The sequence below is a fragment of the Salmo trutta genome, chromosome 18, assembly GCF_901001165.1.
Source record: "Salmo trutta chromosome 18, fSalTru1.1, whole genome shotgun sequence".
Taxonomy (NCBI): domain Eukaryota; kingdom Metazoa; phylum Chordata; class Actinopteri; order Salmoniformes; family Salmonidae; genus Salmo; species Salmo trutta.
Genome location: NC_042974.1, coordinates 51,907,387 through 51,927,802, shown reverse-complemented (window position 1 = coordinate 51,927,802; position 20,416 = coordinate 51,907,387). Strand labels below are relative to the sequence as shown.

General features: G+C 43.2%; 1 protein-coding gene across 1 annotated transcript; it reads left to right on the top strand.

Moving 5' to 3' along the window:
- The first annotated feature begins 15,511 nt into the window (after positions 1–15,511).
- Positions 15,512–19,123, top strand: LOC115153497 (chromobox protein homolog 2). The gene is made up of 5 exons (XM_029698992.1): positions 15,512–15,922; positions 16,008–16,051; positions 16,718–16,783; positions 17,094–17,163; positions 17,402–19,123. The coding sequence occupies exons 1-5, from the start codon at positions 15,857–15,859 to the stop codon at positions 19,049–19,051; spliced, it is 1,896 nt and encodes a 631-aa protein (XP_029554852.1). The 5' UTR covers positions 15,512–15,856; the 3' UTR covers positions 19,052–19,123.
- The last annotated feature ends 1,293 nt before the right edge of the window (positions 19,124–20,416 follow it).

Genomic DNA, 20,416 nt, shown 5'->3' with positions numbered 1-20,416 from the left:
CTTCACCTCAGGATCATGGGGTTAACCTTCCCATCCCTGTGAGCCTCAGACAACAATACCACAATGATGGGATGTCCTGTATACCCAACTGCACACACATGCACTGGTGGCAGTGCTGGAATAAACCTACGACCTTACACATACACACACAGAGTGAGAGCCCTTAGACAACAATAACAAGGCCCTTGGATGCCCACTGAGCTCAGAGGAAGGAGGATGCCCTCTACTTTATGCTTTAACATGCTGGCTCCAATTATACTGAACAATAATATAAACGCAACATGCAACAATTTCAAAGATTTTACTGAGTTACAGTTCATATGAGGAAATCAGTCTATTGAAATATATTCAATAGGCCGTAGTCTATGGATTTCACATGACTGGGAATACAGATATGCATCTGTTGTAGAGGTCAACAAATTATGATTTTTAAACGCCGATACCGATTTTATTGGAGGGCCAAAATTTAAGAAAGGCATTGATGTTCATGGTTAGGTGCATTTGTGCAACAATTGTGCTTTTTTTCACGAATGTGTTTTTGTTTAAATCATCCCCCATTTGGCTAAGTTGAAGTACGCTGTGATTCGATGGTAAATTAACAGGCACCGCTTTGATTATTTGCAACGCAGGACAAGCTAGTTAGCCTAGTAATATCATCAACCATGTGAAGATTGTTTTTTATAAGATTAGTTTAATGCTAGCTAGCAACTTACCTTGGCTCCTTGCAGCCACAAGGTCCTTTTGATGCTCCACTCGCGTAACAGGTGGTCAGCCTGCCACGCAGTCTCCTCGTGGATTGCAATGTAATCGGCCATAATCGGCATCGAAAAAGGCCGATTACCGATTGTTATGAAAACTTGCAATGGGCCTGATTAATCAGCCACGCCAATTAATCGGTCGACCGCTAATCTGTTGGTCACAGATACCTAAAAAAATAAATGGGCCTCGTGATCTCTTTACGGTATTTTTGTGCATTCAAATTGCCATCGATAAAATGCAATTGTGTTTGTTGTCTGTACCTTATGCCTGCCCATACCATAACCCAATTGCCGCCATGGGGCACTCTGTTGTGAGGCCGGTTGGACGTACTGCCAAATTCTCTAAAATGATGGAGGTGGCTTATGGTAGAGAAATGAACATTAATTTCTGGCAACAGCTCTAGTGGGCATTCCTGCAGTCAACATGCCAATTGCATGCTCCCTCAACTTGAGACATCTGTGGCATTGTGTTGTGAGAAAACTGCACATTTTAGAGTGGCCCTTTTATTGTCTCCAGCACAAGGTGCACCTGTGTAATGATCATGCTGTTTAATTCTATTCTGATATGCCACACATGTCAGGTGGATGGATTATCTTGGCAAAGGAGAAATGCTCACTAACAGGAATGTAAACAAATTTGTGCACAAAATGAGAGAATTAAGCTTTTTGTGGGTATGGAAACTTTCTGGCATCTTTTATTTCAGCTGATGAAACATGGGACCAACACTTTACATCTTGTGTTTTATATTTTTGTTCAGTGTAGTTGCTTATATCTCGTGTGCCCGATGATGCCCCTCATCCCTGATTCTGTACTGGGCTTGCAATATCAAGTGCGCCAAGTGTGATCTCAATAAAATGATTCATCGTCTAGTCTTTCTCAAACCCCCGCCGGTCCATGGAGGAATGCATGCTGGTCTGGAGTATATTCGTATTGAATATGATTTGTTTTTTTTGTGGTCTGCGGCATATTTGACTCAAATAAATACTTGCCTTAGGCCTACTTGCACAATGCACTGAACTAAGCACTTGCCGCACTAAACAAATTGTGTTGGCATGACTATGTTTAGCAACACCACACACACACACACAAGCTAGCTCTGCTGCGCAGCCTGCATTCTTTAAAAAAAGTTCTACCTTCAACTAGGAAAGTCAGTTAATTAAGAACAAATTCTTATTGACAATGACGGCCTACCCTGGCCAATTGTGCGCCGGCCTATGGGACTCCCAATCACGGCCGGATGTGATACAGCCTGGATTCGAACCAGGGACTGTAGTGCCTCCTCTTACATTGAGATACAGTGCCTTAGACCGCTGCGTCACTCGGGATCCCAAATAACAGCTGCCCGACCAAACCGGCCTGTGTGATGTGTCAAGATGCTATTGTAAAGAACCTGTAAGGCCACAGAAACTCGCACGTTGTTTGTTGACTAGCGTAAACACTGATTTCTCATGGAATAATCACATTTTATTTTATTTGAATGAACATACAGTGCACACCATGCCTTCCCAAACACTCTCCAACATGCCTTCCGCATCATAACATACAGCAACTAATTTGCTTAACATTGTGTGATAGGCTGAGAGACTTTAGAATGAATAAAACATTACATTACCCCCTGCTTAAACTGAACACCCTGTGTTTAATAACCTGGGTAAACACATACAAAATACCCTCTGAGAAGTGCACAGTAACCAAACACATTCAGAATGCATTGACTGTGTTCAACACAAAACTCTCTTGCCAAACAGGCCTCCTAATAGTTATTTGGGGTCTCCCCCCCCCAGACCCATGTGATCTTCTGCTGCAATTGACTCAGGTGCTTGACCCGTCTCAAAGTAGACACTTTTTCTCTTGCAGGTGCACAGGGCAACTCAGTGTTCACGTCCGTTTGCGTGGTATGAGTCTCTGTGTCCAGTTTCCATTCCACTGAGGCATTAACATCCCTTGGAGCCCACAGTCTCACAATGTCCCCCACCCTTCTCCTGAAGGGTAACCTAGGCAACATTGGTTGCTCTTTCCTCGAAGCACCCTGTTTCCTTGAGGGGTAGGTAATATTTCTGACTAGTCACAAAAGAGTCAAGTGTTCAACTCAGTCTCTTGTCCCATGACCGTGACCTCATGCTCGGAAACAACCCCAAAGTAAGGTTTGAGCCGCTTGTAGTGTACCACGGCATGATAAGGTCCATTACACTGTACTACTTCATACAGCACCTCTGACAGTTTCTTTGCAATTTTGAAAGGACCCTTCAATTTCTGTCTCAGTTTGAGTGACAACCCCGTTTTCATCTGGTAGTCTCTAAGCCACACATTAATTTTCCTCATACTTCTGGGGTGTCCCCTTTTAGAATCCAAGTATTGCTTTTGTTTACCTGTGGCTTTTAGGGGATTTCTCTTTACAGATTCTCTTACAGTGCTTAAATACACTTTCACCTTTTCCACATACTGAGAAAAATACTGTTCCCCTTCATTTTGTGTTCCCATAACCACATCAACCAGTAACGTCATTTCAGTACCAAACAGCACCCTGTATGGTGTGAAACCGATGGAAGATAAGACTACTCCTCTATGAAATCATCACATATGGGAGTATCTCATTCCAATTTCTTTAATTGTCATCAACAAAAAAGTGTCAGCATGTTGATCAGAGTTCTGTTCACTCTTTCCATTAAACCATCTGATTGTGGTTCGTGTTTTGTTCATTTGTAAAAGATTGCACATCTCTCTAAAAACAGTAGATTCAAAATTTCGCCCCTGGTTGCTATGGATAGAACGAGAAACGCCTAGCTTCAACACAAATTCCTCGACCAGTTTCTTGGCCACTGTTACTGCTTCCTGATTGTGTATGGCATAAGCCTCTAACCACGTACTAAAATAATCTGACACTACCACAATGTGTTTGTTACCGGACCCATTAAGTCTACAGCTATCCTCTCAAAAGGGCAGCCTGGGACAGACCTTGTCATTGTTGTTCTGGGGGCTGGACCCTGTATGCGGTGCACACCACACAGTCCTTACACCACTGCTTCATGGCTCTGCCAGCCTGGCCAATAAAATCTTGTTTTCATTTTATTGGTGAGTTTTTCAACTCCTAAATGGCCTCCTGTTCTATCATTGTGGATAAAGGGAAGTATCTCATGTACGAGCTCATCTGGTACAACCCCTCTCCAGATGGTGCCATCTGTCTCATCGTTTTGACTCAAGGCATAACACCCCATTCTTCACATGTAATGCCCCCCACACTTGTTTGAAAGGCCTGAAAGGCTGTGCTCTACCCTCTTTTTCTTCATTTATTAAACTGGGAGACCACTGGGTCTCTATCCTGTGCTTCCAACAGGAAAGCTGCATTTGTGTGGACTGCCTGGCTTGTTTGAGCTCCAACTACAGGCTCAATAGGGATATCCTGAGGATTGTTTACGATGGCTCTCAGATTGACAGTGGCCTCCTGTGAGACGGCTGTGTCCACACACTCTGTCTGTGTGTGTTGGCGTGACACACCATCTGCATTACTGTGCAGTCTCCCTGGCCTGTGGACAATATCATAGTCAAACTTGATCGAGGTCCTCTAACCATCTAGCCAACTGTCCCTCAGGTTGTTTGAAGTTACTCAGCCACCTCAGTGAGCTGTGATCAGTTCTCAGTAGAAATTTCCTCCCCAGCAAAAAGTGTCTGAAATGTTTAAGAAACACTACCACAGCAAGAAGCTCCTTGGTAGTAGAATACCTCCTCTCTTGTTTTGACAGTGCCCGACTGGCATATGCTACTACTCTCTCTCTACCCTCATGTTTCTGGGAGAGGACTGCCCCTATGCCTGTGTCACATGCGTCGGTATCCATTATGAAATCTAGATTTGGGTCCGGGAAAGCCAGTATGGGGGATGTGGTGAGCTTGGACTTTAAAGTAGCATATGGACAGTTTCTCTCAGTCCCGGGGAGCTGGTTCACAGTCATGAACATGGACAGTTTGAATCTGACCTGGGATTTTGTAGTCGCTAACGACGCAGACCAGTGTGCACCGATAGGGACAGACTTCCTGGTAAAATTACGGGGCTGTACTTGATTTGAGAAAGAAAATGTGTTTTGGGGAAGCAGATTCTGTTGATTTTCAGGGGAGGGGCAAGGGGAGTGTGTAAAGTGGTGGGGATGAATGACACGATTATCCCCTCCAGAAGTGAAATGTTTATAACTGGTAAAGTTGAGGGGACAGTAAACTGAGGGTCTTCTGAGCCCTGTGTTAAAGTCACTGATACAACTAACCTGTTTGTAGCATGTAGCGTGTGCAGCTCAGTGAAGGGGAAATTGCCAGTGCATTTGATGAATGTAACTCCAGAATCACAGTTACTGAGGGAGGGCACTGAACTGGGGGTTTTCTCTATCTGGGAGAAGGGTAGTGAAGACATTATCGTTGCTAGCCTACAGGATTCTAACAAGCCGCCATACTCTCCCACCACAGTAAAGTGGGATGTAGAACAGTTTTAATGCAAGAGCTGGACATAGATTGCAGCCAGCTAACTGAGGTGCAGCTGAGAGCTGTAAAGGAAATGGTGGAGAGGGATGTGGGAGTGTTTAGCACTGGTGATTTTGACTTGGCCTGCACAAAACTAGTCCAGCATAGGATTGACACAGGGAACAACAGGCCGATCAAACAAGCGTTGAGGTGGGTTCCTGTTCATCTGCAAGCAGAGTTTGACAAGCATGTGCAGGACATCTTAGAAAGGGGAATAGTTAACCTATCCAGCAGTCTATGGGCAGCACCAGTTGTGTTTGTAAGAAAGAAGGACGGCTCAATTAGGTTCTGTGCGGATTACAGAAGGTTAAACGAGAACACTGTTAAAGATGTTTATCCACTTCCTAGGATCGACGAGACCTTGGACTCACTTGCCGGTGCTCAGTGGTTTTCCACTTTAGACTTAGCCAGTAGGTACTGGCAAGTCGAGATGCACCCCGAGGATCATTGCAAAACTGCTTTTGTGGCAGAGGACATTTTGAATTCCAGGTCATGGGGTTTGGGTTGACAAATGCTCCAAGCAGCGTCCAGCGTCTCATGGACCTGGTTTTGGCTGATTTACAGTGGACAACATGTTTGGTGTACTTAGACGACATCATAGTGTTTGGTCGTACATTCCAAGAGCATGTGAAGCGTTTAGACAAGGTTTTCAGCAGATTGGAGCAGGCAGCAGGTTGGAATATTATCGCTTTTTTACGAGAAAAATACCATAAAAATTGATTTTAAACAGCGTTTGACATGCTTCTAAGTACGGTAATGGAACATTTTGAATTTTTTGTCTCAAAATGCGCTCGCGCGTTACCCTTCGGATAGTGACCTGAACGCACGAACAAAACTGAGGTATTTGGATATAACTATGGATTATTTGGAACCAAAGCAACATTTGTTGTTGAAGTAGAAGTCCTGGGAGTGCATTCTGACGAAGAACATCAAAGGTAATCCAATTTTTCTAATAGTAATTCTGAGTTTAGTGAGCCCCAAACTTGGTGGGTGTCAAATTAGCTAGTCTGTGATGGCCGAGCAATGTACTCAGAATATTGCAAAATGTGCTTTCGCCGAAAAGCTATTTTAAAATCTGACACCGCGATTGCATAAAGGAGTTCTGTATCTATAATTCTTAAAATAATTGTTATGTATTTTGTGAACGTTAATCGTGAGTAATTTAGTAAATTCACCGGATGTTTGCGGTGGGTATGCTAGTTCTGAACATCACATGCTAATGTAAAAAGCTGTTTTTTGATATAATATGAACTTGATTGAACAAAACATGCATGTATTGTATAACATAATGTCCTAGGAGTGTCATCTGATGAAGATCATCAAAGGTTAGTGCTGCATTTAGCTTTGGTTTTGGTTTTTGTGACATATGCTTGCTTTGAAAATGGCTGTGTGATTATTTTTGGCAGGGTACTCTCCTGGCATAATCTAATGTTTTGCTTTCGCTGTAAAGCCTTTTTGAAATCGGACAATGTGGTTAGATTAACGAGAGTCTTGTCTTTAAAATGGTGTAAAATAGTCATATGCTTGAGAAATTGAAGTTCTAGCATTTTTGAGGTATTTGTATTTCACGCCACGCGATTCCACTGGCTGTTGACATAGAAGTTAAGACAATTGATGTATGGATGACTCATAGTGAAGACTGGGTTTGTGCAGATAACCAACAATTTACAACGTTTGGAATGAGACTGGCGTGAGGTAAATAATAATTCATTAATTCGAAGACTAATTGATCAGATATTAAAATATCTGAAAGTTATATTAGGAAAATTATAACTTTGTAATCTGAATATTTTCCTTGGTGCCCCGACTTCCTAGTTAATTACAGTTACATGATTAATCAGGTTAATCGCGTAATAATAATAATTACAGAGAGTTATTTGATAAATATGTCTTCAGTTTTAATGATGCCAAAGACACGACACTGCTTAAATCATGCTCAAAGTCATGAATGCACTCACCCACTTTACGTTTTCTGTCCTGAAAAAATGCCCGATTCCAGTCAACATGTTCCGGTGGCTCAAAATGCCTCTGCACAGCCACTTTCACGCTGTTGTAATCTTTCTTTGTATCTTGAGGTAAAGTACTACAAAATCTCCAAGCATTTCCCCTCAGCAACAGCCTGAGAAAATTCAAACGATCTACCGCGGGCCATCCATTCACTTGCGCTGCTAACTCAAATTGTTCAATCCAAACAGTCCATTCTCCTTCTTTCCCCTCGAAAGATTCTGGCATGAACACCGGACGGTCAATCTGCCTGTCCATGGCACCTGGGTGATCCGGCTGTCGGTCAGTCGATGTTCCCAGGTTGTTCGACTTCTCCCTCCATTTTCCCACGCAGCTAACCAGCTAAAGTTAGCCAAGCTCGCGAGTTGCTGTTAGCTAGTTGACGTGCTGATCCCACCGCTGTCACCAATTTGTAACGAACCTGTAAGGCCACCGAAACTCGCATGTTGTTTGTTGACTAGCGTAAACAGTCTAGGACACTGATTTCCCATGGAATAATCAAATTGTATTTTATTTGAATGAACAGACAGTGCACACCAAGCCTTCCCAAAAACTCTCCGTCAATATGCCTTCCTCATCCTAACATAGAACAACTCATTTGCAAAATGTGTCTGATAGCCTGAGAGACTTTTCAATGTATAAAACATTACACTATGAATCCATCAAATGCTAAAATGCCCAGACATTTATAAACAAAGCATCCACATTTCAAGAACATACCAGAGATGACCAACCAAACAAAAATGCTACACAATAATTTCACAGACGAGAGTTTACTGAAGGATTCATACTCTCATAAAAAAAAGTTGGTCATGCCCTCAGGCGTGGATGCTTATCAAGAGGGTTTAGGCCCAACTGCTGCTACAAAGATCAGGGAAATCCCACTTTCTAATGACCGTGTCATACATAGAATCCAGGATATGGCAGATGATATTGAATCACATGCAGGTTTTAGGCAGAGCCTGCACATCAAATCGTTTTTGTAATCCAATTAGATGAGCCGACTGACATTTTAAATGCCTACGTCTTGTATATATTCGCTACATATAGGAAGAATACATTTTTTTGCAGAGTTGCCTCCACTGCAGGTGAAATATTCCACATTCTGAACGAGTGCATAACGGGACATGGATTACGATGGGACCGTTGTATCGGCATCTGTAGGCCTAACAATGTTCCCTCTAATTATTTTCATCACTGAGCAAATTTCAGATCTGCTGAGTGCAAACTTGAAAGTTGGGAAAATTCTGTGCAACTTCCAGCGAGCATTTACTGTGAACACTGAGGCTATACCCGCTTTAAATTAGTTTTAACAGTGGCTATGTAGGTTACTGTGGCTATTTGATCATAATGTAGACCTACCAGAGTGGCCTACCATCGTAAACAATGGAGAACATGCATCGCATAACATTTTAACATGGAAAAAGCTGTTATATCATTCAGCCTACAGTAGCAGCTAATGTGTGGTGTTCAATGTAGACCTACATTCTATGAGGCTTTTGAAGAAAAAAACATGCAGGGCTTGAAATGAACCTGTTTATCCACTTGTCCTTCAGACAAGGTGACTTAAAATGTTGTATTGTTTGATGCAAGAAACCCCTTTACACAATAAAATGCATTATTATTCCCATACCATTATTACAGCGAATCAGACAAATTGTGCTACCCTTTGCCTATTGGCTACTTAGCTTTTTCAAGCCTGCCTCAAAAACAACACTGCCCCTTTAAGACAAAAACGAAAGCCTGCATCTGATGGTCAGTCTCAGCGGAGGGAGAGCGCAGCAGACTGAGGGTCCGCCTCTCAACATCCCTCAGCTCTCCCTTTCCTCCACTGACACTGACAAAAATGGGACACCGTCTTTCAGATGATGGCGAAACTCGAGTCGCACCGCATTATTTCTGCATGATGCACATATTCATGTTGTTACTCCTATGAACAGAGATATTAAAAAAGACCCAAGCCACTAATAATAACAGCACACTCCTATATATGCACTTTCCTATTCATTCATTACTGCTGCAGTGCTTGTAGCACTGAAGAAATGGGAAGAAAGCGCATTTTATGGCTCATAAAAGTGTTGAATACAAAGTGTTGACAGTGCTGAGTAAGAACTTAAACATGAACTCACTCACTGTATTCGTTGACAGTCTCTCTCTAGTCATCTCTCTCTAGTCATGTTTTTAAACGTTTTGAAATCTCACAGTATCAATTTTGCTGTACCTTTCTTTTATGCCTGCTACGTCACTGCAGACGCCGTCATCTACGCCATCCGGTAGGCTTTTAGTGCACTTGATTTGCTCTCTGGGCCCACATGGAAGGCAGAGTTTGTACCTTCAGACACATGAAATGTTTCAAAATGCAACAGTTCGACTACACCGCGCGCAGGGCAGCTTTAATAGGTTGCACCTACCGTCAACAGCCTAGAAAAATAGAACGCATAGAAAGTAGAACGCTATATTAGATATGTGGCAGTGGAATATGGGCCCGAGGGCACACACTTCTTGTGAATTCTGTAATGAATGTATTGTAATATTTTTAAAATGGTATAACTGCCTTAATTCTGCCGGACCCCAGGATGAGTAATACATGCAAATACATAAATGTTTGGCTATGGACTATGAATGCTTGGAGATCCGCCAGTCTTGGTGACCACTGCTCTAGAAAGTTCAATCTAGTGCATCTCTCTGTGGGCTGATATTTCTGCGCGGCAGTCTGTGGGCTACTGTGTGCGCGCAGTTTAAAGCGAATATTGCTGCTCAACCTATCCATGCAGGGACGCATAAGTGTCATTTACCAAGCAAACGATAAAATGGCCGATTTCAAGAAAAAAACTGGGCTTCTGGGGAGCCCGAGTGGATAGAGGCATTTTCAATATGTTCCCACTATTCTCAGCTCTGGCTGACGTGGGTGATGTAAACATGGATAACGTGGGGTCACATCTGAGCAAAACTCTGCTCAAATTCGAAGATTGTAAAGGGAACTATTCTGATCCACGGCCGGGAAAGTAGTGGATGCCAACACTGAAGAGACCACAACTTGTTACCGGTTCATGATGATCAACTATTGGAGCTGTCCTGTGACCAAGGCCTGCGCGCTCGTTTTAACGAGATGCGCCTGTCCACATTCCGGTGTTACGGTGCAGAGAATACGCGAGACAATTTCTCCTCTCTTGCTGCAAAAAAAATCTAAATATCGCAACAGACTGGCTGAAACACATTGACACCTCTGGGGTGTAACTGGCACATAAAAAGTTTGAGAAATGCTGGCCTGGGTCATTCCTACAATGCAGTGCCTTTTGGACCACATAACTTTTGTGAAAAAAAAGTATAGAGTACAAGTCAAAAGTTTGGACACAGTACTCATTCAATGGTTTTTCTTTATTTTTACTATTTTCTACATTGTAGAATAATACCGAAGACATCAAAACTATCAAATAACACATATTGAATCATGTAGTAACCAAAAAAGGGTTAAACTATATATTTTATATTTGAGATTCTGCAAAGTAGCCTTGACAGCTTTACACACTCTTGGCATTCTCTCAACCAGCTTCACCTGGAATGCAGTCTTGAAAGAGTTCCCACATATGCTGAGCACTTGTTGGCTGCTTTTTCCTTCACTCTGCGGTCTGACTCAGCCCAAACCATCTCAATTTGGTTGAGGTCGGGGGATTGAGGAGACCAGGTCATCTGATGCAGCACTCCATCACTCTCCTTCTTGGTAAAATAGCCCTTACACAGCCTGGAGGTGTGTTGGGTCATTGTCCTGTTGAAAAACAAATTATAGTCCCACTAAGTGCAAACCAGATGGGATGGCATATTGCTGCAGAATGCTGTGGTAGCCATGCTGGTTAAGTGTGCCTTGAATTCTAAATAAATCACAGACAGTGTAACCAGCAAAGCACCCCCACACCTCCTCCTTCATGCTTTACAGTGGGAAATATACATACGGAGATCATCTGTTCACCCACACCGCGTCTCACTAAGACATGGCAGTTGGAACCAAAAATCTCCAATTTGGACTCCAGAGCAAAGGACAAATTTCCACTGGTCTAATGTCCATTGCTCGTGTTTCTTGGCCCAAGCATGTCTCTTCTTATTGGTGTCCTTTAGTAATGGTTTCTTTACAGCAATTCGACCCTGAAGACCTGATTCACAGTCTCCTCTGAACAGTTGACATTCATATGTGTCTTACTTGAACTCTGTGAAGTATTTATTTGGGCTGCAATGTCTGAGACTGGTAACTCCTCTACAGCAGAGGTAAATATGGGTCTTCCATTCCTGTGGCGGTCCTTATGAGAGCCAGTTTCATCATAGCGCTTGATGGTTTTTGCAACTGCACTTGAAGAAACTTTCAACGCTCTTGAAATGTTCCATATTAACTGACCTTCACGTCTTAAAGTAATGATGGACTGTTGTTTCTCTTTGCTTATTTGAGCTGTTCTTGCCATAATATGGACTTTGTATTTTACCAAATAGGGCTATATTCTGTATACCCCACTATCTTGTCACAACACAACTGATTGGCTCAAATGCATTAAGAAGGAAGCACACAGGCACACCTGTGAATTGAAATGCATTCCAGGTGACTACCCAATGAAGCTGATTGAGAGAATGCCAAGAGTGTGCAAAGCTGTCATCAAGACAAAGGGTGGCTATTTGAAGAATCTCAAGTATAAAATATATTTTGATTTGTTTAACACTTTTTGGTTAGTACATGATTCCATATGTGTTATTTCATAGTTTTGATGTATTCACTATTATTCTACAATGTAGAAAATAGTAAAAATTAAATTAAAACCCATGAATGAGTAGGTGTTCTAAAACTTTTGACTGGTAGTGTATAAACAGGGGGTACCGGTGCCGAGTCAATGTGCTCTGTTGTGGTATTAAAAAAAGATTCTGCTTGTCTCCAGTCATGTAAAATTGATAAAACACACTTTTTTCTCCTACTGCAAATATGATGATAGATTCATGCGGTACTTTTATTATAATATGTATATTTTCATCCTTGTCCAAGGTGGTCTGCAAATCCACAACCGTCTGTCTACTTTGCCATGTAATGCTTACAAAACAAATAACAGTGTCTAATATTGCATATCTAAGGCTCTGGTCTGTCGTAGGAGTGAGGGTAAATGGTAGGCATGTTTTCTACTATCCAATTTGTTTTAAATATTATTTTGGGTGGAGGGGAGGGTGAATTTGTTTTATCAAGCTTTCAGGGAGGGTCAGGTTAAAATATATTTTACTGAAGTAAGGGCCATTCATTTCCATTTCAGAGAGATCCGATTTTCTGCAGGTATACCTCATTATAAATAATGTACAGCCCCTACAGTGCATTCTGAAAGTATTCAGACCCCTTGACTTTTCCCACATTTTATTACATTACAGCCTTATTCTAAAATTGATTAAATAAATAAAAATCCTCATCAATCTACACACAATACCCCATAATGACAAAGCGAAAACAGGTTAGACATTTTTGCAAATGTATAAAAAAAGATACCTTATTTACATAAGTATTCAGACCCTTTGCTATGAGAGTCGAAATTCAGCGCAGGTGCATCCTGTTTCCATTGATCATAATTGAGATGTTTCTACAATTTGATTGGGGGCCACCTGTGGTGAATTCAATTGATTGGACATGATTTGGAAAGGCACACACCTGTCTAAATAAGGTCCCACAGTTGACATTGCATGTCAGAGCAAAAACCAAGCCATGAGGTCGAAGGAATTGTCTGTAGAGCTCCAAAACAGGATTGTGTCAAGGCACAGATCTGGGGAAGGGGACAAAAAAAAATCTGCAGCATTGAAGGTCCCCAAGAACACATTGACCTCCATCATTCATAAATGGAAGAAGTTATGAACCACCAAGACTCTTCCTAGAGCTGGCCGCGCGGCCAAACTGAGCAATCTGGGGAGAAGGGACTTGGTCAGGGAGGTGACCAAGAACCCGATGGTCACTCTGACACAGCGCCAGAGTTCCTCTGTGGAGATGGGAGAACTTTCCAAAAGAACAACCATCTCTGCAGCACTCCACCAATCAGGCCTTTTATTGTAGAGTGGCCAGATGGAAGCCACTCCTCAGTAAAAGGCACATGACAGCCCGCTTGGAGTTTGCCAAAAGGCACCTAAAGGACTCTCAGAGCTCAGAATGGGGCAAAGGTCACCTTCCAACAGGACAACGACCCTAAGCACATAGCCAAGACAACCAGGATTGGCTTCGGGACAAGTCTCTGAATGTCCTTGAGTGGCCCAGCCAGAGCCCGGACTTGAACCCGAGCGAACATCTCTGGAGAAACCTGAAAATAGCTGTGCAACGACCTTCCCCATCCAACCTGACATAGCTTGAGAGGATCTGCAGAGAAGAATGGGAGAAACTACCCAAATACAGGTGTGCCAAGCTTGTTGTGTCATACCAAGGAAGACTCGAGGCTGTAATCACTGCCAAAGGTGCTTCAACAAAGTACTGAGTAAAGGGTCTGAATACATATGTAAATGTAATATTTCTGTTTTTTTATTTGTAATAAATTTGCACAAATTTCTAAACCTGTTTTTGCTTTGTCATTATGGGGTAATGTGTTTAGATTGATGAGGGGGAACAACTATTTAATCCATGTTAGAATAAGGCTGTAATGTAATAAAATGTGGAAAAAGTCAAGGGGTCTGAATCAGGGGCGGAAATCCCGGGGGGGACGGGGGGGACACGACCCCCCCATCCTGGGAAAAATATGATTTGTCCCCCCAATATATCACTGAAACATAACTATGTAATTTAAATAATATTAATAATACGCAATGAAAGCAATTGTGCTGATTATAGACACTTAATAGCGCATTTTTAACTTTCGAAAGATTGCGACCCCCCCCACCCTTTGCCTCACAATGGTTTGATCCACTGCCAGTTCCTTAGTTGGCAAGGTAACAGAGGGGTCGTGTCTACTGTCTGAAAGGCACTCAATGCACGTAACTAACATGAGGTTCATCCAGTCAATCGCGCCAATACAATGTTTTATTTTATGTTGGCAGGATTCACACACACACACTAGCTGAATATGCAGAGCTAGTGCGCAAATATTAACTATTAAGCTAGCTAGTACCTACTCCATTTATGTGGCGTCGTCAAAGATGGAATCTTTGCTATTGTCAATTTATTCCAAGATCAGCATGCAGATGATGTAAGTTAGTGCTTCAAAGTCCCTGTGATAAGGTTAGCGATAAACTGAAGTCCAAACTGAACAGAACTACACTCTCTTCTGCCATTGTCTTAAATATATTTAATGGTCTCGTTGCAAAAGCTAAATTGTCGCAAGGGAACTTTTATTTATTTTATTTCACCTTTATTTAACCCAGGTAGCAAAGATTATAGCAAACACCACTGAAACGGAATTGGTGCTCGCTAGCTTTGCAAATTCAGCTATTGTTGGAAGCCAGCCAATATGAAACAAACTATTAAAATTACAAAAGGTTGCAGCATATGTTGTGTAAATGGTGAACTCATACAGCTGTCAACTCTTGTCACTGCAATCCGTTTCACATTTGCTAGCTACCTTTTAGATCGAAGCCCAAATAGAATGATAGAAGATAAGATGATAGAAGCCCATCTCCTACTGTAAATAACCTACACACTGTGTGTGTGTGTAGCCAGCCAGCCAGGTAGAAAAATGGCAGAAAAATAAAAGACGGACATCAGAGTATTTTTCAGTACACCAAAACGCAAAGTAAGAACCCTAGTAGCCTAATATCTCAAAAACTAGTTGATAAAATGTTCATAAGAAAGAAATGAAATTCTAATGGAAATGTTTCACAATGATGTCATTAGGCAGAGCAGGCAACAGATGGCACACAGACAGCAGAGTTGGGGACAGATATGCAGGGACAGACTGGCAGAGACAGGGAGTCTCAGGTAAGTTTGTTGAGTCTTTGTTTGGCAACATTATGAAAGGTTCTCAATTTTTTTGACTTGTAAAATAGGAACATAATTGTAAAATGCCATGGATACCCCCACTCTCAACTTAAACTGGTGACTGAACTAAGATTTGTTAAAGGCAATGGTATTGCTGTTGTGATTAGTTGTGTAGTTTTGGGTACCGGTAGTTAGGAGTACGGCAAACACCTTATTTCTTTGGTTCCTCAATATACATTTACCATATTACAATGTAGGCTGTGTGTTACAGCACTACTTTTGGTGTCCCCCTCAGGAATTGCTCTTGAGAAAATGTCATGTAATTGTCCCCTCCAAAGTTGATATCAGATTTTCGCCCCTGGTCTGAATACTTCCGAATGCACTGTAAATTACTAAAATGTAAAGGTAATAACTGATCGCTGAAATAATATTTTGTCAATTTATAGATTTGTTTAGTAATAGCCTTTTATGGAGCTAAGCATACCGGAACATATGTACTAATAAAGCAGTTATAACTACTTTATGCATTAATATTTTGTAGCCAGTCAAACCCTCTAGAATAACATTTTTAAAGTGACGTATGAGAGTCAGAGGCACCGTGCCGAACTAAGGACGCCGCGGGAGGACAATCTTTTCTCCCTGTTTTGCTTTTCCTCGGAAAAAAAAAGGAGAGGGGCTGTAGCTATGGAGGGGGTAACTGTAGGGCAGGTATTTGACGCCGAATGCATCCTCAACAAACGCCCAAGAAAGGTATGAAATAACGTATTTTATCATAATATGGAAACATTAGACCCTTTACAATTGTTTAACTCTTTGCCACTCTTCTCATTTGCAGGGGAAGTTTGAGTATTTGGTGAAGTGGAGAGGGTGGTCGTCCAAGTGAGTAGCTATTTAGCAAGAAGCTGGCTGAGCTAAACAATGACAATGTAGCCCATGATCCCCCTGCAACCCCGTATTTATTTCATAGCTACGCAATATTTACATTCATATGATAATATTCCCGTCGCATGTGGTTTTGGATAGACTGCAGGATGCATGGAAGAAAGATGATGGTGTTAGCCGTTTCGGAGTCTTGTTTTGTTTTCTTAAGCCCGAGCAGCTGATGATACGATGCCAAACCGGTATCTAGTAACGTGAGCAGGCATCCTCCTACTACGGTAGCGAACTCGAGGACCGGAATATGTGACGCCCACTATTTTCATGCACCGTGCTTGCGTCGTGATCGTTTACCAATAATGTGGCTGAATGGAAATAGTTGAGCAAACGCTCCAGTTTTAGCCATTTACATTTAGGCTAGCCCTGAACAACTACCCTCTCAAGATTTGCATTATTCAGACAATTTTCTTAATATTTTATTTAGATACAACGTCAATTAGGCCTATGTTTGTTTTTTATAGGATGCTACTATGTGTGACATTGCATCTGAAAAAGGAGATAGCAGACTGAAAACAAATGGGCAGAGATTTAAGGGTGTGACATTTATAATTGCAATGTCTCTCTAGCTACTGTTCTCTAATAAACGGTTTTCTGGGGTTTTCTTTACAGGCATAACAGTTGGGAGCCCGAAGAGAATATTCTGGACCCCAGATTAATGGCTGCCTTCCACAAGAGGTGTGTTATTAATATCATATTGGTTGATGTTTGACCAGAACATATTCATTCGTACTTATTGTAGAGCACTGTCCGTGGTGTATTAGAGTTGCCCAGATCAAATGCATCCTTTGTTTCCTTCCTCCCATCCTTGAAGCTATAATTTATATCTGACATAACCAAATTGGTGAAATAATTTAAATGCAACACTTGCTTTTGGTTATTTAGTTATTATATTAGTAGTGACTCCAAGTAAGGAAGGATGTATTTTTAAAGTCGCAGAACATTGGTAGTGACTGTATCTGACACCATGTGTGTGTACTTTCTGCAGAGAGCAAGAGAGGGAGCTGCTGTTCGGTAAGAGAGGGAAAAGGCCAAGGGGGCGCCCACGGAAAATTCTGGTAATCAACACACTGTTGCTGCTATTCAAACGTATAAGATGTAGTTGTGACAACAAATGCAGTAAATTGACTTCCTTTTGTCATCTTGATTATAATATCTTCCCAGTGATTGCTTTCATTACATTTCCAAACAACAATAGTAACATGAATCCTTTTGTTTGTTTGGATGATGAAGATACAATCTGACGTCACATAATGCATGGTTACATTACAAACCTTTCTGTCTCCATTTCTTTAGGAACCAGAGCCAACTGAAACCAAATCCGACCGGTCCTCCTCATCCTCTTCATCCGGCCTGTCCTCCTCTCCCTCCGCCTCTTCCTCAGAAGAGGAAGATGAAGACCACGGGAAGAAGGCCAAACCAGGTCCTCGGCGCCGAAACCTCAACCTCCACCCTGTCCTCCAGACGAGGCCCCATATCGTGGTGGCCAATCAGGAGCCCATCCGGAAAAAGCGTGGGAGAAAACCGCTTCTCCCCGAGCTGAGGGCTTTGAGACAGGCAAATACCCGGCCGCCCCTGCCTCCCCCTCCTCTTTCTCGCCACCACCAGGTCCTCAGGCCCCCCCGTGAGCCCCCCAAAGAGGAACCTCGAGGGGGGGTGAAGAAGCCTCTACAGCCGGCCAGTTTCACCTACACCAGCCTGAGCGCCAGCCGGGGCTCCAGAGATGAGACGGCACCCCAGCGGGTTGCTGGAGGGGCCTTCTTCCAGGCAGGGGCCTCCAAACCTGGGCTGTTGAACTCCATATGGCCGGGTCGCTCCATGTCGACCATCACCCCCTCCTCTCCATCCTCCTCTTCTTCTCTCAGCAGACCTCCCCCACCTCACAGTAAGGGATTGTCAGATCTGAAGCGCTCCCTCTCTGTCTCCGACGCCAGCAACAGCAGTGGCCGAGCAGAAGGGCTTAAGGTGGCGTCCTCTGTAAAACCAGGGGTGTCTACATCAACATCACTTAGTCTCCACAGCTCCAAGTCCTCCAGTGGGTTCGGTGGCTCTCCGGCGGCATGTAGCCCATCTCAACGCTCCCCAGCTGGGCAGAGGAGGCAGCATGAGGGCCCTGGAAGTCAGGCGGTGGTGGTGGTTCAGCAGCAGGGAGCCAAGCTCTCCTCCTCTCCACCTCCCTCGGCTAGAGACCGCATCAGTCAGGCCCTCAGCCTCCGAGCTCTCAACCTGCAGAGCGTCAAAAAACGAGTGCCCGGCAATGGTCTCCAGGGATACGGAACCTCCGGCACCACTGGAGTTGCAGTTTCAAGGTCGAGCCTGAGAAGCGGTGCCAGCCAGGCAGGAAAAGGAGCAGGAGGAAGCATTAAAGAGATGCACACATCGTCTGGGCTAGACCAGAGCCTGGCGTCCGGAGGGTTAGGGGCAGGGGTGCTGCGCTCTGGAAGCATTCCACAAGCCAGAGAGGAGAGGGGGGAGAGAGGGAAGACCACAGGGGCAGAGACTGAGAGAGAGATGGACAGCAAGGGGCCAAGGGGTGTAGGGAGCGGTAATGGAAGATTGGAGAGAGGGGGGAGTGTACAGGGAGGTGTGTTGTTGGCCGGGGGAGGTGGATCAAGCGCAGCGAGAGAGGAGGACAGGAGGTCAGAACAGAGTCTTAACGAGCGGAAATCCCGGAGCGTCGAGAACTCTCGGACCCTGAACGAGCTCAGCACGGGTGACTCAGATGACACCAGCAGCAGCGAATCAGAAGAGCCCGACTCCTCCCCTTATCCCAACAACAACGGGCCCCGTCTGGTCTCTATGGAGACGGAAATGGAGACGGACTGGCGGCCGGCACTTAGCCTTCTAGAACACGTGTTTGTCACGGACGTCACCGCCAACTTCGTCACAGTAACAGTGAAGGAGTCCCCAACCAGTGTGGGGTTCTTCAACGTCCGCAATCCCTAAAGCCTGTCCATGTACACTACTGTTCAAAAGTTTGGGGTCACTTTGAAATGTCCTTGTTTTTGAAAGAAAAGCTACTTTTTTTGTCCATTAAAATAACATCAAATTGATCAGAAATACTGTGTAGACATTGGTAATGTTGTAAATGACTATTGTAGCTGGAAACGGCTGATTGTACGCCTATGTAGATATTCCATTTTAAAACAGAGGCCCATTATCAGCAACCATCCCTCCTGTGTTCCAATGGCACGTTGTGTTAGCTAATTCAAGTTTATAATTTTAAAAGGCTAATTGATCATTAGAAAACCCTTTTGCAATTATGTTAGCACAGCTGAAAACTCTTGTCCTGAAAACTGAAGATCTCGTACAACGCTTTGTACAACCTCTTCACAGAACAGCGCAAATTGGCTCTAACCAGAATAGAAAGAGGAGTGGGAGGCCCCGGTGCACAACTGAGCAAGAGGACAAGTGCATTAGAGTGTCTAGTTTGAGAAACAGACGCCACACAAGTCCTCAACTGGCAGCTTCATTAAATAGTACCCGCAAAACACCAGTCTCAACGTCAACAGTGAAGAGGCAACTCTGGGATGCTGGTCTTCTAGGCAGAATTGCAGAGAGAAAGCGATATCTCTGTCCGTGTTCTTTTGCCCATCTTAATCATATTTTTATTGGCCAGTTTGAGATATGGCTTTTTTTTGCAACTGCCTAGAAGGCCAGCATCCCGGGATCGCCTATTCCATGTTGACGTTGAGACTGGTGTTTTGCGGGTACTATTTAATGAAGCTGCCAGTTGAGGACTTGTGAGGCGTCTGTTTCTCAAACTAGACACTCTAATGTACTTGTCCTCTTGCTCAGTTGTGCACCGGGGCCTCCCACTCCTCTTCCTATTCTGGTTAGAGTCAGTTTGCACTGTTCTGTGAAGGGAGTAGTACACAGCGTTGTATGTTATCTTCAGTTTCTTGGCGATTTCTCGCATTGAATAGCCTTCATTTCTCAGAACAAGAATAGACTGACAAGTTTCAGAAGAAAGCTCTTTGTTTCTGGCCATTTTAAGCCTGTAATCGACCCCACAAATGCTGATGCTCCAGATACTCAACTAGTCTAAAGAAGGCCAGGTTTATTGCTTCTTTAATCAGCACACCCATTTTCAGCTGTGCTAACATAATTGTAAAAGGTTTTTGTAATGTTCAATTAGCCTTTTAAAATGATAAACTTGGATTAGCTAACACAACGTGCCATTGGAACACAGGAGTGATGGTTGCTGATAATGGGCCTCTGTACGCCTATGTAGGTATTCCATAAAATATCTGCCGTTTCCAGCTACAATAGTAATTTACAACATTAACAATGTCTACACTGTATTTCTGA